At 37.9% G+C, this 15,167-nt stretch overlaps 1 protein-coding gene across 6 annotated transcripts in view; it reads left to right on the top strand.

Annotated features, from left to right (window-relative positions):
* The window catches only part of HACL1 (2-hydroxyacyl-CoA lyase 1), a 53,758-nt gene that overhangs the window by 16,870 nt on the left and 21,721 nt on the right, over window positions 1-15,167 (top strand). For all 6 annotated transcript variants that reach the window (XR_006222157.1, XR_006222156.1, XR_006222159.1 and 3 more), the window contains 7 exons: window positions 3,877-3,982; window positions 6,179-6,262; window positions 7,203-7,304; window positions 9,387-9,541; window positions 9,957-10,115; window positions 11,865-11,972; window positions 12,897-13,083. Coding sequence is in view for 2 of the 6 variants with exons in the window: in XM_042998958.1 (XP_042854892.1) it covers window positions 3,877-3,982; window positions 6,179-6,262; window positions 7,203-7,304; window positions 9,387-9,541; window positions 9,957-10,115; window positions 11,865-11,972; window positions 12,897-13,083 (901 nt within the window). In the remaining 4 variants the exon portion in view is untranslated. The remainder of the gene's footprint in view (window positions 1-3,876; window positions 3,983-6,178; window positions 6,263-7,202; window positions 7,305-9,386; window positions 9,542-9,956; window positions 10,116-11,864; window positions 11,973-12,896; window positions 13,084-15,167) is intronic.

The raw sequence follows: 15,167 nt of genomic DNA, 5'->3' as shown, positions 1-15,167 counted from the left end.
AAGACCCCCACTAAAAAGGAGAACTACAGACCAATTTCCCTGATGAACATGGATGCAAAAATTCTCAACAAAATACTAGCCAACCGGATCCAACAGTGCATTAAAAGAATTATTCGCCATGATCAAGTGGGATTTATACCTGGGATGCAGGGCTGGTTCAATAACTGCAAATCAATCAGTGTGATACATCACATTAATAAAAGAAAGATCAAGAACCGCATGATCCTCTCAGTAGATGCAGAGAAAGCATTTGACAAAATACAGCATCCTTTCTTGATAAAACCCCTCAAGAAAGTAGGGATAGAAGGATTATACCTCAAGATCATAAAAGCCATATATGAAAGACCTGCCACTAATATCATCCTCAATGGGAAAGAGCTGAGACCTTTTCCCCTTACGTCAGGAACACGACAAGGATGTCCACTCTCACCACTGTTATTCAACATACTGTTGGAAGTCCTAGCCTCAGCAATCAGACAACACAAAGAAATAAAAGGCATCCAGATCCACAAGGAGAAAGTCAAACTTTCAGTCTTCGCAGATGACATGATACTCTTATGTGGGAAACCCAAAAGATTCCACCAAAAAACTGCTAGAACTGATCCGTGAATTCAGCAAAGTCGCAGGATATAAAATCAGTTCACAGAAATCGGTTGTATTTCTATTCTATACACCAATAATGAAGCAGCAGAAAGAGAGATCAAGGAATCGATCCCATTTACAATTGCACCAAAACCCATAAAATACCTAGGAATAAACCTAACCAAAGAAGTGAAAAATGTATGCACTGAAAACTATAGAAAGCTTATGAAAGAAAATGAAGAAGACACACAAAAAAATGGAAAAATATTCCATGCTCCTGCATTGGAAGAACAAATATTGTTAAAATGTCGATACTATCCAAAGCAATCTACATATTCGGTGCATCCCTATCAGAATAACACCAGTATTCTTCACAGAGCTAGAACAAACAATCCTAAAAATTTGTATGGAACCAGAAAAGACCCCAAATGGCCAAAACAGTCCTGAAAAAGAAAACCAAAGCTGGAGGCATCACAATTCTGGACTTCAGGATGTAGTTTTCCATACTCTGGAAAACAGTGTGGAGGTTCCTCAAAAAATTAAAAATAGAACTACCCTACAACCCAGCAATAACACTACTAGGAATTTATCCAAAGGATACAGGAGTGCTGATTCATAGGGGCACTTGTACCCCAATGTTTATAGCAGCACTTTCAACAATAGCCAAATCATGGAAAGAGCCCAAATATCCATCAACTGGTGAATGGATAAAAAAGATGTGGTTTATATATACAATGGAATACTACTTGGCAATGAGAAAGAATGAAATCCTGCCATTTGCAACAACATGGATGGAACTGGAGGTATTATGCTAAGTGAACTAAGTCAGAAAAAGATCTCATATGTTTTCACTCATATGTGGAACTTGAGAAACTTAACAGAAGACCATGGAGGAAGGGAAGGGGGAAAATAGTTTCAAACAGAGAAGGAGGCAAACCCATAAGAGACTCTTAAATACAGAGAACAAACTAAGGGTTGATGGCGGGGGGGAGAGGGGAAGATGGGTGATGGGCATTGAGGAGCGCACTTCTTGGGATGAGTACTGGGTGTTGTATATAAGCGATGAATCATGGGAATCTACCACTGAAACCAAGAGCACACTTGGTTTTAGTTAGTTAACTTGACAATAAATTATATTAAATTAACAATAGAACTACCATATGACCCAGCAATTGCACTACTAGGTATTTATCCAAAGGATACAGGAGTACTGTTTTGAAGGGGCACATGCACCTTAATGTTTATAGCAGAGCTATCGACAATAGCCAAAATGTGGAAAGAACCCAAATGTCCATTGATGGATAAAGAAGATGTGGTATATATATTGCAATGGGATATTACTTGATCAAAAAGAATGAAATCTTGCCGTTTGCAACATGGATGGAACTAGAGCGCATTATACTAAGTGAAATTAGAGAAAGACAAATATATGACTCATGGAATTTAGGATACAAAACAGATGAACAGAAGGGAAGTGAAGCAAAAATAATATAAAAACAGGGAGGGGGACAAACCATAAGAGACTCTTAAAATCAGAGAACAAACAACATTGCTGGAGGGTTGTGGCTGGGGGATAGGCTAAATGGGCAAGGGGCATTAGGGAGGACACTTGTTGGGATGAGCACTGGGTGTTATATGTAGGGGATGAATCACTGGATTCTATTCCTGAAATTATGATTGCACTGTATGCTAACTAACTTGGATGTAAATTAAAAAAGAATAACAATGAAGAATATTTATCTTGAAAAAAGAAGTTAATAGTGTAAAAAAGATTCCAAGCAGTCATAAATAATCGAATCAATATTATCAAGTATCAATAAGCAAATCTATTCTTCTAATTGCAGTTTTTATCTGTTAAATTGGGTCCCACAGGACCAATACAGTGTATGAAAATGCTATTTCATGTATGATATCCTCACTGAAGAAGACAAAAGCAAAAGAATAGATCCCCTATAGAAAAATGTAGGATAAAAGGGAAACAGCCAAGAAGCAGAAAAATGAGAAGTGGAAAAAGAACCCCATAGCAGTTATGATATAAATCCTTCTGTAGAAAGGTAGAAACATTATTGATTGGATCAATAAAAAGACAGTTACATATAAGAGCAACATCTGAAGCAAATGATACAGCATAAAGTAAGCAAAGGTGTATGCGGTAAGAACAAAGCAAAGATGACTATGTTAATATCAGTGTGCATGTCAAAGTAAAAATTATTTTAAAAAAATTCATTGTATTGACAAGGATATTAAGATATATAAAATAAAACTATTAATACATTTGGTAAATATTTTTGAAAGCATTTTGGGAATATGAGTCAATCGTCTTACAAATACCTGCTTCTAGGAATCAGTGTGAAACATGCATTAAATGTTCAAGTGTAGGGGCGCCTGTGTGGCTCAATCAGTTAGACATCCGACTCTTGATAATGGCTCAGGCTCAGGCTCCACTGAGCGTGGAGCCTGCTTGGGGTTCTCTCTCCCCTCCCTCTCTCCCCCTCCCCTGCTCGCTTTCTCTCTCTCAAAATAAGTAAACATAAAAAAAAGATTTAAGCATAAAGATGTGCAACCCAGTACTATTAATAACAGATTATCCAGTAATTAAAAGATTTAATAAATTTGGTATATGTGTTCTGCAAAATATGCAGCCTTTCAAAATTGTATTTAAGGGGTGCCTGGCTGGCTCAGTCAGAAGAGCATGCGACTTGATCTCAGGGTTGTGCGTTCAAGACCTACGTTGGGTATAGAGATTACTAAAAAAATATATAAATAGAGCATAAAAATAATAAAAATGATAAAAATTTTAAGAACCTAATGATAAGGAAAACGTAATAATAAGCAAAAGTGCATGAGACAGTATTCTAGCATATAAGCTCAACTATGTAAAAATACGCTTGCATAGAAAGAAGACTAGAGATGAAAATATACCAGACTACTGACAATAGCTTTCAAGTCGATAGTATTACTGCATGAGGTTTTTTTTCTTTATACTGTTCTATTCTTCCACATTATCTACAGTAGACTTATAATAATTTTTCTAATGATAAATAACAAACAATGAAATAGGTATAGTCTTATATTTTTCTACTTATTTTACCTTGTAGATTACTATTAGAATGGCTTCATAAATTATTTTGGTTTGAAAGATCAAATTTACTCTAGAAGCTGATTCTGAAAACTAGAATAAAATAACCTCCAAATCATTTGAACTTTTATAAATATTTAAAAAATGATTTTAGAATAATTCAAATAAGAAATAATAGATACATTTTGTATTAAACAGATTTTTCTTTTTAATAGGGCTTTGCAATTTGCTGATGTAATTGTGTTATTTGGTGCCCGTTTAAATTGGATTTTGCATTTTGGACTGCCTCCAAGATACCAGCCAGATGTGAAGTTTATCCAGGTACTCAGAGTGCCGAGATTTAAAACCAGAGCTATCTGTGACTTACTGTCCTCAGCTATTGCCAGCTCCGCTTTCTTCTTGGCTTTTGTAGATTTTTATCGTCTAACATAATTACAGGTACCAAAGTAAGCTGCCTTTTCAAGCCTATGAAACATAATGTGCCACTTTACTTCTAACCAGAAAACCTTTCAAAACCAAGTTTTAAATAGTTTGAAAAGCATAATTTGCCTCTTCTTCATAGTTCAAGTATATTTGAAGGCAGACAGAAGGGGTTTGAGTACAATGGTAGATTAGAACAAAACATTCAGCATTGTTAGAGATTGAGTTTTCTTTTTCTTTTATTTATTTTTAGAAAGATTTAGGGGGTTATTTTTCTCTTACGTAATGTGAAGTGCAGAAGTAGGTGGTTCATGGCTAGAATGCAGACTTTCAATGTCATCAGGGATTCTGGCTTTTTCTATCTTTCTTCTCCATCCTTAGTGCCTGGTTTCCACCATCAAGGTTGCATCATCCAAAATGGCTGCTGGAGTGCCAACCATCAGGTTATGATTCCGGGCAGGAAATAGGACGATTTGGGAAATGGGGGATATGGTAGTTTTATTAATAGGGCCAACTCTTGAAGCCCCACCCTACAACTTTTGCTTATGTCTCACTGCCCACTCTGGATGAAGGGAACTAGGAAACAGTCTTCAAGGGGTATTCCTAAGGAAGGAGGGAAGATTAGATAGCAGCTCTCAGGCCCTGCCACAAATGCAGATATGCGCTAACAAGACATTAATGAGCAAGCTTCCATGTGTCCATGAGTTGTTTTTTTAGATGCCAACTCTTTCTCTTTAAGATTTTTTTAAAAAGTTATTTCTACACACAACATAGGGTTTGAACCCACAACCCCAAGATCGAGATTCATACGCTCCACTGACTGAGCTAGCCAGGCACCCAAGATGCCAAATCTTTCCAACACCCTTTGATTAGGAATCTCTAAATGCTTTTACCTGTCACTGAATAGTGGAATATATACTCTGACCTCCCTCTAATGATTCATGTACCATTATGATCCTCTTTCTAAGCCAGTTTCCTTATTGGTGTGGAAAGTACTGCCTATATAGTACAACGTGAACCTATTTGTCCTCCAGAGATTGTGTATGGTGTTTGATGACCCAGCTACAATTGCTGTCTTCTCCCTGTTTACTTTTTAAGGAGTCAACTTCTAATAGTCCCATTCCCCCTGGGGCTATGGGAGAACTAACACTGCAAATAAGCAAGACTGGGGTTTCCCTGGAAGATGCTGCTGCCTCTTGATTATATCTCTTGAGTACAGAATACAATGCATCCCCTTTAGGGTGGCTAAATTACAACTTCTTGCACAGCTATTTCCACTTGCCCATGGCCATTCAGAAATGGGGCCTCTAGGTAAGTGGAAACTAATCATGCTATACCCTAGGGAGTAGTAGTTCAAAGTGTGGTCCCCGGAACAACAGCGTCAGCATCACCTGGGAAACCTGTTAGAAAACCACATTTTGGGGCCTCGTTCAGAGCTGCTGAAACTCTGAAGTAGACTCTTGCAGTCTGTGGTTTAACAAGGCTACCAGGTGATTCTGATAGTTCACATTTGAGAGCTGCTCTAAGTAGGGAACTACAGTGTAATTAAACAGAACCTTATTATTGATGAGATTCAAAACTATAATTGATGAAGTCAGATGGATTCCTGTGGGTATAATAGAACGATACCCAAATCTACAGAGTAGACATTAAAATGAAGGAAGATGATGAGGTTTCTGTACTTGCTGTGATACTTACAGTTCTATGGATTTTTACTTTTATTAGGAAATATCTTGGATATAAAATCATCTTTATCATTTGTTACATATACACAGTTCATTTATTCAGTATTACTTGACTTCTTTTTTATTTTTATTAAAAAACTTTTTTTTTAATATTTATTTTTGAGAGAGAGAGACAGCGTGAGCAGGGGAGGGGCAGAGAGAGAGGGAGACACAGAATCTGAAGCAGGCTCCAGGCTCTGAGCTGTCAGCACAGAGCCCGATCCAGGGCTCGATCTCATGAACTGCGAGATCGTGACCTAAGCTGAAGTCAGACGCTTAACCAACTGAGCCACCCAGGTGCCCCAGTGTTAATTGACTTCTTAAAGATTTTTAAGAATAAGCATGGCTTGTTCTTAAGCTTTATCTCTTTTAGGTTGATATCTGTGCAGAAGAATTGGGGAATAATGTAAAGCCTGCTGTGACTTTGCTAGGAGACATAAATGCTGTCACTAAACAGGTAAGAGCTGTTACCTAGGCTTTAATTTATATGGATTGGTCTTTAAGCAATAGTCTGTTGTTAAAAATGTCTCAGCCTTGATTCACTTCATGACAGGCTTATTAATATCTATTTTAAGAAAAATTTATGATGGAAAGCTAGTCTTGAAAAGAACTTTGGAACTCAGTAAATCCAACTCCTTATATATAAATCATTTTTAAGCAAGTAAGTTAATCATTTTGGAAGGCGATGAAGACTTAAAGGCAGTCAGTAAGCAAACAGTGATATACTAAATAGGATTCAGCTCTCTGAAAAATTATAATACAGCTTCCAGAGTAACTGAACTTACAGCCAAGAAATGTCTTAATGTACTGGAAAAACCTAACTTAGTATTTCATTAGGCAATAAAGAGATTTTTTTACTCTTCAAATGGTACTCATCATTTGTGTGTAATTTATACAGTTCACTATATCAGGAGATAAAGTATAGTGACATCTTTCACTTGATATTGGATACAAATTGGTGTTGTTATCATCACTACATAATATTAGGAAGCAATCCCCAATCACATATTAGAACATCCTGGAACATTTGGTTTGTATCTCGGAAGTCCCTGGATATTTGGGGCTCTTGTCCCTTCCTCAAGGATTCTATGGTGGGGGTGATTTTCTTTCTAGCGTCAAAAGCTGAGGAGGACATAAAAGCCCCTGCCTGTGAGGTGAGGTAGCATTTCCCTTGTGTCCTGTGGAAATCCCATTTGGCAGAAGTCCACACTGACCCAAACGAACACTTTCCGTGTTGCCTATTTATTTTCTACCAGTTGTTAGCTGCCTAGAGTGCGGACAGTAAGAGTGATGAGAAGGGCAGGATAGCAGAGCAGTATCATCTTCTTTAACAAGATATTGTTGTGTTAATATGACATAAGCTTATTCTCAAAAAGTAAAAGTCTGTGGTTTTTTAGCTTTTAGAACAATTTGATAAAACGCCATGGCAGTATCCTCCAGAGAGCAGCTGGTGGAAAACTCTGAGAGAAAAAATGAAGAGCAATGAAGCCGCATCCAAGGTAATACGAGACTCACAGAAATTTAGAAACACTTCAGGCCCATGGTTCCAGTAGCTCTGTCATAACATGACCTACGCATTCCTAAATCACCACGCTATATGAAATCATGGAGTAAAACCCGTGGGATTTATGGGGAAAAAGGTTTAGAGGCACAGCCGTCAACTTTGTGAAACATTAAGATAGGAACCTAATAAAAATGGTGGCAAAATTCTACACACGTTAAATGGTTAAGACATATGTACTTCAATAAATATAGTACTTTTCCTTGAAAAAGACCTGAAGTCTCTTGTGGAAGTGGGCATTGGGAGGATCTCAGCTTGTGAGTTAGCGTGACATGGTGGAAGGAGGCTGATCTGACATTGGACAGAAAGTTATAAGAGCCCATGTGAATGGGCAGGACTCACTGTCCTCAGTTTGACCTTGGCACCAAATCACAATTAAGAAATCTTTTGGAATCTTAAACTGGGGCATGTTTTTCTACCCTTAAGGTATAAGTCCTTCAAGGCATGCATGTATAATAGATAAGTGTTTCATCAAAATAGAAAATTTGTTCCAATGTATAGCCTTTTTAAAAAAAAAATGTCAGCTTTGTTGAGGTATAATTGACACTTAAAATTGTAAGATATTTAAAGGTATATCACGATGATTTGATAATGCATATACACTGTGGAAGGATTGCCCCCATCTATTTCACTAACACATCCATCACCTCACTTTTCTTTTCTTTCTTTTCTTTCTTTCTTTCTTTCTTTCTTTCTTTTTTTTTTTTTTTTTTTTTTTTGTGAGACCACTTATAGCCTTTTTAAGTTAACTTTTGTGTCACCACGGAAAATTACTTTGTGATTTCCTCATCTGCATTCATGGCTTTGCCTGATATCTAAAGGCTTTGGAAACTATAGTAATGTGTGAAACTACCAGACCACCCACTACTAGCAGTGAAATGAACCACCTCTGTAGGATGTGGTGATTTCTATTTAGGGTCTTCGTATATAGGTAGAATTTTTTTCTTTGATTGTGAGAAAGATTGTTCATGATTTTTTCTGATGTTTTGTGTATTCCTGTGCATTTTGGTTCAGCTGGGTGCAGTTTTCTGTGTTCATGTAGTGTTTCTCACTGACGGAATCCTACAGGAGCAAATGTGAAATTTGCATTGTGCTCATATTATTCCTTTATATGTCAGATGTCTTGGAATAAATTCACATTTTCAAAAACAGCAGAATTAACTATACATAATTCTATGTTTTATTGGAATGTTAATCAGTGGCTATTTCTATCAAGAGACAGTCTCAATTCTATTTTCCTAAGAGGTGTCATGATTAATCCCTTCTTTTTCCTAGGAATCATACTAGTTTAAGATGGGAGGAACTTGCCTCTCTTCTCTGGTGCAGGAGTATAGGACGGTGCCTCATCCATCTTAGGTATAACCTCCAACAGGCCAAAACAGCACAGGTGAAGAGGCAATGCCGGAAGCCCTTGGGACTGTTGCTGCTAAAGCCCCATGTGGCTTTCTCTCTGCTCTAAGAGGCATATGGCTAGACAAAGGCACTTATCTTGCTCCATTCAAAGACTCTTTAGTGGGTGAAGCGTATCTCCTTTACTCTCTAATGCATGTGGAGAAGAACCAGATTTTCAGATTTTCTAAAATCCTGACTTCATTTTTATTTTAAGATTCAGGGCGTATTTCAGATTAAAGTATTCTAGAATAAAATTTTTACTTTCTAAGGCAGTGTATTCATAAAAGTGCTCAAATAAGACTGCTTAGTTTTGTTTAACCCAATGTTTCCAGCTATCTTTACCATACAACTTGTCTGACTTTAGGATGCTAATGTGTATTGTGGATCTCCAAGAAGAAAGATATTCCCTAGATTATTTGATTGTGTCCCAGACTGGGACTGTGGAACCCATTTTTCTTAGCCTGTCCCACAGGGCTGTCTACAGATCCATTAGCTTCTAAGAGAGGCCATTTGGGAACTTTGTAGCTTGTAGCCTCTTTCCAAATGAGTTTGGTAGTAGCTTATTGACATTCCTCATTTTTCACTGTACCTCAACCTAATTTGATTATATTTCCCTCAAATACTTTAGGAATTAGCTTCCCAAAAATCTCTGCCTATGAATTATTACACAGTATTCTATCATGTTCAAGAACAGCTACCCAGAGACTGTTTTGTAGTAAGTGAAGGAGCAAATACTATGGATATTGGACGCACTGTGCTTCAAAACTACCTTCCTCGTCACAGGTAAGACTTCCAGAAAAGTAATTTTAATGTGTTAACTTTGAAACTACAGTAATGCAGGTTCATAAAACATGTGAGGATTATACATGTTCAGTGTATAAGGATATATTCCACAAAAGTATTCTTAGGTGAGATTTGGCAGAGTTTTTATGCTTGATATGTCTTTGAGGTCATGTGATAATTTGTATACTTACCATTCCAAGGATATATTCACAGTTTTCCAAGCCATCACGAGAGACTTTTTCCTCTCATACCGCTTATCCTTGACTAGTCGGTTCCTCACAGTCTAAAAACTTTATATTAAAGACAGAGAATGTTTTTATTGTTCTCTATTTTACACGAGTATGACTAGATTTGTGCCCGCCCACCATCTGCAACGTGCCCCAGAGGGTTTCATTTTAGCTTTTTCCCCCAACAGGCTTGATGCTGGTACTTTTGGAACCATGGGAGTTGGTTTGGGCTTTGCCATTGCAGCCGCTCTACTGGCTAAAGCTAGAAACACAGGTCAGCGGGTCATCTGTGTGGAAGGAGACAGTGCATTTGGGTTTTCTGGCATGGAAGTGGAAACCATCTGTAGGTACAACAGCATTCATTTCTTTCTCCAAAAGATAAAGAATAAAGACTCACTTGCCTAACAGATGCTTACTCAGCGTTCACCATGTGCCAAATGCCCTGTACACACTCTGTGCTGTGTTCTGAGAATACTAGTGTAAAATAACCCCGGGGTCTTTCTCATCTAGGACAGTGTGTTCATGACCTCTTTACTACATGCCCCAAACCCGCAAAACTGTGAGGAGTGGTTTTGAGATCACTGCAAAAAGTTCTAGTCTGAGAAAAGCTTGTTTTTGGCAGGGAGACAGCAAAGCTTTGTGGGTAAGAGCACAGCCTCTGGGTCCATGGTCTGGATTTAAATACCGGTTGACCACAACAGAGCCAGGTGATGTGGGTTAAGTTACTTTACTAAGCTGCTGTCTCCTCTAAAATAGGGAGAGGAATCGTAATAGTTCCTACCTTAGAGGACGGTAGTGAGGATTAAATGAGGTAATCTAGGTAAAGCTCGAGACGATTCTTCATTGAACGTGAGCTGTTCGGATTATGTTTATAGTTGTGAGGGTTGTTTATAGGGAGAAACTCACGAGCTGTAGATCCTGCTATAGAAGGATGGGGACTTTTTTCTCCCTAATTATTTAAACTGTAGTAAAGTCCTTCTTTATTCTTAGCCAGGACTCTTATTAGACCTTTTGTAAATCATGTTTTGGGGGCTTTCAGAGCTTTGGTATACAACACTTTCAAGATCAGATGGAAAAATGTACTTATTAGAATGTCTGTATTGACAACCCTAGTGGTATACACCAAAAAGATGATTTATGGAAAAGCCAGCCTTCTAGAGAGTCATGATTCCCGTTGAGCATGGAGCACAAGTAGTTTCCACAGTCCTATTGCATAACAGTATGCCGTGTAGTTTTGTTTTTACACCTGGTCTCAGAAATTATGTGTGTACAAAATAAAGCCCATGTTCTTTTGTGAGTCGTTAGTAAAATTTAATCATCCTTTCATCTTTACAGTACTGTTTATAGCACATTATTAAATACTCTCTTTTTCTCTATTATACAATGCTTTTATTTTTTTAATTTTTTTAATGTTTTTATTTTTGAGAGAGACAGAGAGTGGGGGAGGGGCAGAGAGAAAGGGAGACCCAGAATCTGAGGCAGGCTTCAGTCTCTGAACTGTCAGCACAGAGCCCAATGCAGGGCTCAAAGTCACGAACTGTGAGATCATGACCTGAGCCGAAGTCGGATGCTTAACCAACTGAGCCACTCAGGCATCCCCATATAATGCTTTTCTAGCTTGGAGCGAAGTGGTTTGAGAGAAGAGAATGTATGCTAGTCACTTGTATGCTTCCCACAGCATCTAGCAAATACTGCTTGTCTGTGAGGAGTTCAGGAAATAAAAAGATACTTTTCAAATAGTACTCTTAGGCACCACCTAGAAGTGGTGCTTCAGAAGGTATTAAATATAGAAGGTGGAAGGTGTCCTTCTTAGCACCTGGATCTATGAAAACCAAGGTTCAGAAAAGCACAGTGAGGTCCATAGATGCATAATGCTAGCACCTGGTGTTCTTACATCCTTTCTGACTCTGTATTTCCATTAATGATTTGATGTTCCTTTTTAGGTAACAAATGTTTAAGTTTTAGTCTTAACCTAATATTACAAAAAAGGTTATTTCTAGAAAACTATCCATTTTTAAGTTAAAGTTTCAGCCTGAAGATAATAAAGTGCTTTAGAATGAAGAATGATTTCCTTTATATTTTGCTTTCAATTTGAGGTACAACTTGCCCATCATTCTTTTGGTGGTGAATAATAATGGAATTTACCAAGGTTTTGATGTGGATAGTTGGAAGGAAATGTTAAAATTTGGAGATGCTACTGCAGTGTAAGTAACCCAGAACAGTATGTATTTATTTTCTCTCATCTATTTTAATGTCTCCTTACAAAGTCTGCTGTATTATAATGTGCTTCTGTGGTGTCAATATTGTTTATTTATATTTTCAGCCCCCCTAAAGGGCAGGAACCCTGTATGCATGGCCCCTCTTTGTACAACTGCCCATGATGGGGTGCTTCAATAAATAATTTATGATCAGGGAGCCACTAAAGACTCAGACAATTAAGATTGATGTGCAAGCTTTGTTAATGAAAGGGCTTGTTGCAAAATGCTTCCAGTCCTTCTGTTCCTACTACACCATGGAGGAAATGGATGTTAACACATTATTTATGATCCAGAGATCTTCCTTCTTTTTATTACTTAACTAATTCTTGATTATCTGGTGGCAGAGTCAAACTGTGACAGTATCGTAGCTAGCCGTGTGGGAGTCAGCCTAGGGGTGGAATGGGATGTGAGTATGTTTGCTTCTGCCTCACTGACTCCATTTCTCATTTTGTTGTTACTTGGTGTTTTGCAGTAACCATTCCTCTTTTCTTCTTTTTCTTTTGGATTCATCGTAGCTGATGGTGTAGTAGCTAGTAGCTACTAGCCATGTGTGGCTATTTAAATTTAAAAATCGTTCTTATTTTAACTAGTCACGTTTCAAGTGCTCACAGCAACAGGTCGCTAGTGACTATCATTTTGGATAATGTATACATAAATATATATATTTAAATGTAAATATAAAACATTTCTTTCATCACAAAAAGTCCTGTTAGACATTGCTATATAGACAACAAAAAATATATGCAAAGTTTAGTGTACTGGCATCTTTAAGTGTTGAACATAAATGTACACCTTTCATTTCAGCCTATATTTTTCCACAGATTATTTCAGAGAATGACTTTTTTTCTATTGACTTATGACCTTTTTTAGGGCCCCTCCTGTCTGTCTTTTGCCAAACTCACATTACGAGCAGGTTATGACTGCGTTTGGAGGCAAAGGGTATTTCGTACAAACACCAGAAGAGCTCCAAAAATCACTGAGGGAGAGTTTGGCAGACACAACTGCACCTTCTCTTATCAATATCATGATTGAGCCACAAGCCACGCGGAAAGCCCAGGTAAATTCAGTTGCTAAGCAGAAATCAGAAATGCATCTCCCATTCTATCCCTAGAAGTATCTACCAAATAGAACACTGTTTTTTCTAAACCGTTTCTGAGTTTGGCACTTTCTTGGGTTTTTTCAATAAATATTTGTTGAGATATGTGTTAGGTATGTTGTGTTACTTGCTAAGAATAGCATGATGAGCAAACCTGGACTCGGCCTCACCTAATGGCTTACAGTCCATTAGGGGAGAGGAACAGCCTAGTCACCTCACAACTGAATGCATCACAGCAGACTGAGGCAATTGCTCTGAGGGAAAGGCACCCAGTTCTGAACAAATATACTACCAAGGAATCTGATCTGTATTGGGGTCACAGGGAAGGCTTCTCAGAGGAACTGACTGATGCTTAAGCTGAGATCCAAAAGGTAAGTAGGGACAGTCAAGCAAAGAGGCTAGGGAAGAGATGTGCAAAGGCTCTGTGGCAGCAAGGAGCATGGCAGGTCTGAGGAACTGAAAGAAGGCCGCAGTGGCTGAAAGGCAGAATGGGAGTGGGAGACAGAGTGGGAGGATGAGACCATAACAGGAAGATTTGTGCAGTTACATTCAAAATTGGTTACTTTGGCCTCCATAGCAAAACTACAGTGTAGATTACAGCTGTAAAATAAATGATAAGGTGTGTAGCATAATCCTCTCCCATCTCAGATTAAGTTGCTTTTCATACTTAATTTTGTGCTCTGATCCTGGTCCTGCCAGTTGTCCTCTCTTATATATCTATCTTCCATGCTTACACATTGTGTATCAGTCACTGTTTTCAGAGCAGATCATTTTTTCAAGAAGTTTCTGTCTTGGTTCTTTATACATATATATGCCATGAGGTCGTTTTCTTTTTTGAATAAGGTAGTAGACCAGTGGGCAAGTGGATGCCTGGACAGTCAGTGAAATGTAAATTAACTGATTTAGAAACTATAAGATACATAAAGTTCTACTGAAATTATGTTCTATAAAAACAGATATCAGAGACTTTGGTGAAAGGAACAGAACTACAAAATAGCCAGGAAACAATGAACAAAATGGCAATAAGTACATATTTATCTGTAATTACTTTAAATGTAAATGGACTAAATGCTCCAATCAGAGGAGTGGCTGAATGGATAAGAAAACAAGACCCACCTATATGCTGTCTACAGGAGACTCACCTCAGATGTAAGGACACACAGTCTGAAAGTGAAGGGATGGAAAAAGATATTCCATGCAAATGGAAACTAAAAGAAAGCTGGGATAGCTATGTTTATATCAGACACAATAGACTTTATTTTTTTTTTAATTTTTTTTAGGAATTGTATTTTTTTAATCTACAAATTCTTATTTTTTTTTTAAATATATGAAATTTATTGTCAAATTGGTTTCCATACAACACCCAGTGCTCATCCCAAAAGATGCCCTCTTCAATACCCATCACCCACCCTCCCCTCCCTCCCACCCCCCATCAGCCCTCAGTTTGTTCTCATTTTTTAAGAGTCTCTTATGCTTTGGCTCTCTCCCACTCTAACCTCTCTTTTTTTTTTTTCCCTTCCCCTCCCCCATGGGTTCCTGTTAAGTTTCTCAGGATCCACATAAGAGTGAAAACATATGGTATCTGTCTTTCTCTGTATGGCTTATTTCACTTAGCATCACACTCTCCAGTTCCGTCCACATTGCTACAAAGGGCCATATTTCATTCTTTCTCATTGCCACATAGTACTCCATTGAGACACAATAGACTTTATTTTTTTTATGTGATAAAGAATTTATTTTTTTTTGCCCTTCATGTATGTATGTATGTATTTATTTATTTATTTTTCAATATATGAAATTTATTGTCAAATTGGTTTCCATACAACACCCAGTGCTCATCCCAAAAGGTGCCCTCCTCAATACCTATCACCCACCTTCCCCTCCCTCCCACCCCCCATCAACCCTCAGTTTGTTCTCACTTTTTAAGAGTCTCTTATGCTTTGGCTCTCTCCCACTCTAACCTCTTTTTTTTTTTTTCCTTCTCCTCCCCCACGGGTTTCTGTTAAGTTTCTCAGGATCCACATAAAGTGAAAACATATGGTATC

The sequence above is a fragment of the Panthera tigris genome, chromosome C2 (assembly GCF_018350195.1).
Source record: "Panthera tigris isolate Pti1 chromosome C2, P.tigris_Pti1_mat1.1, whole genome shotgun sequence".
In the NCBI taxonomy this organism is placed as follows: Eukaryota; Metazoa; Chordata; class Mammalia; order Carnivora; family Felidae; genus Panthera; species Panthera tigris.
The sequence above is the reverse complement of the archived record's forward strand: the minus strand, read 5'-3'. Positions and strand labels throughout refer to the sequence as shown.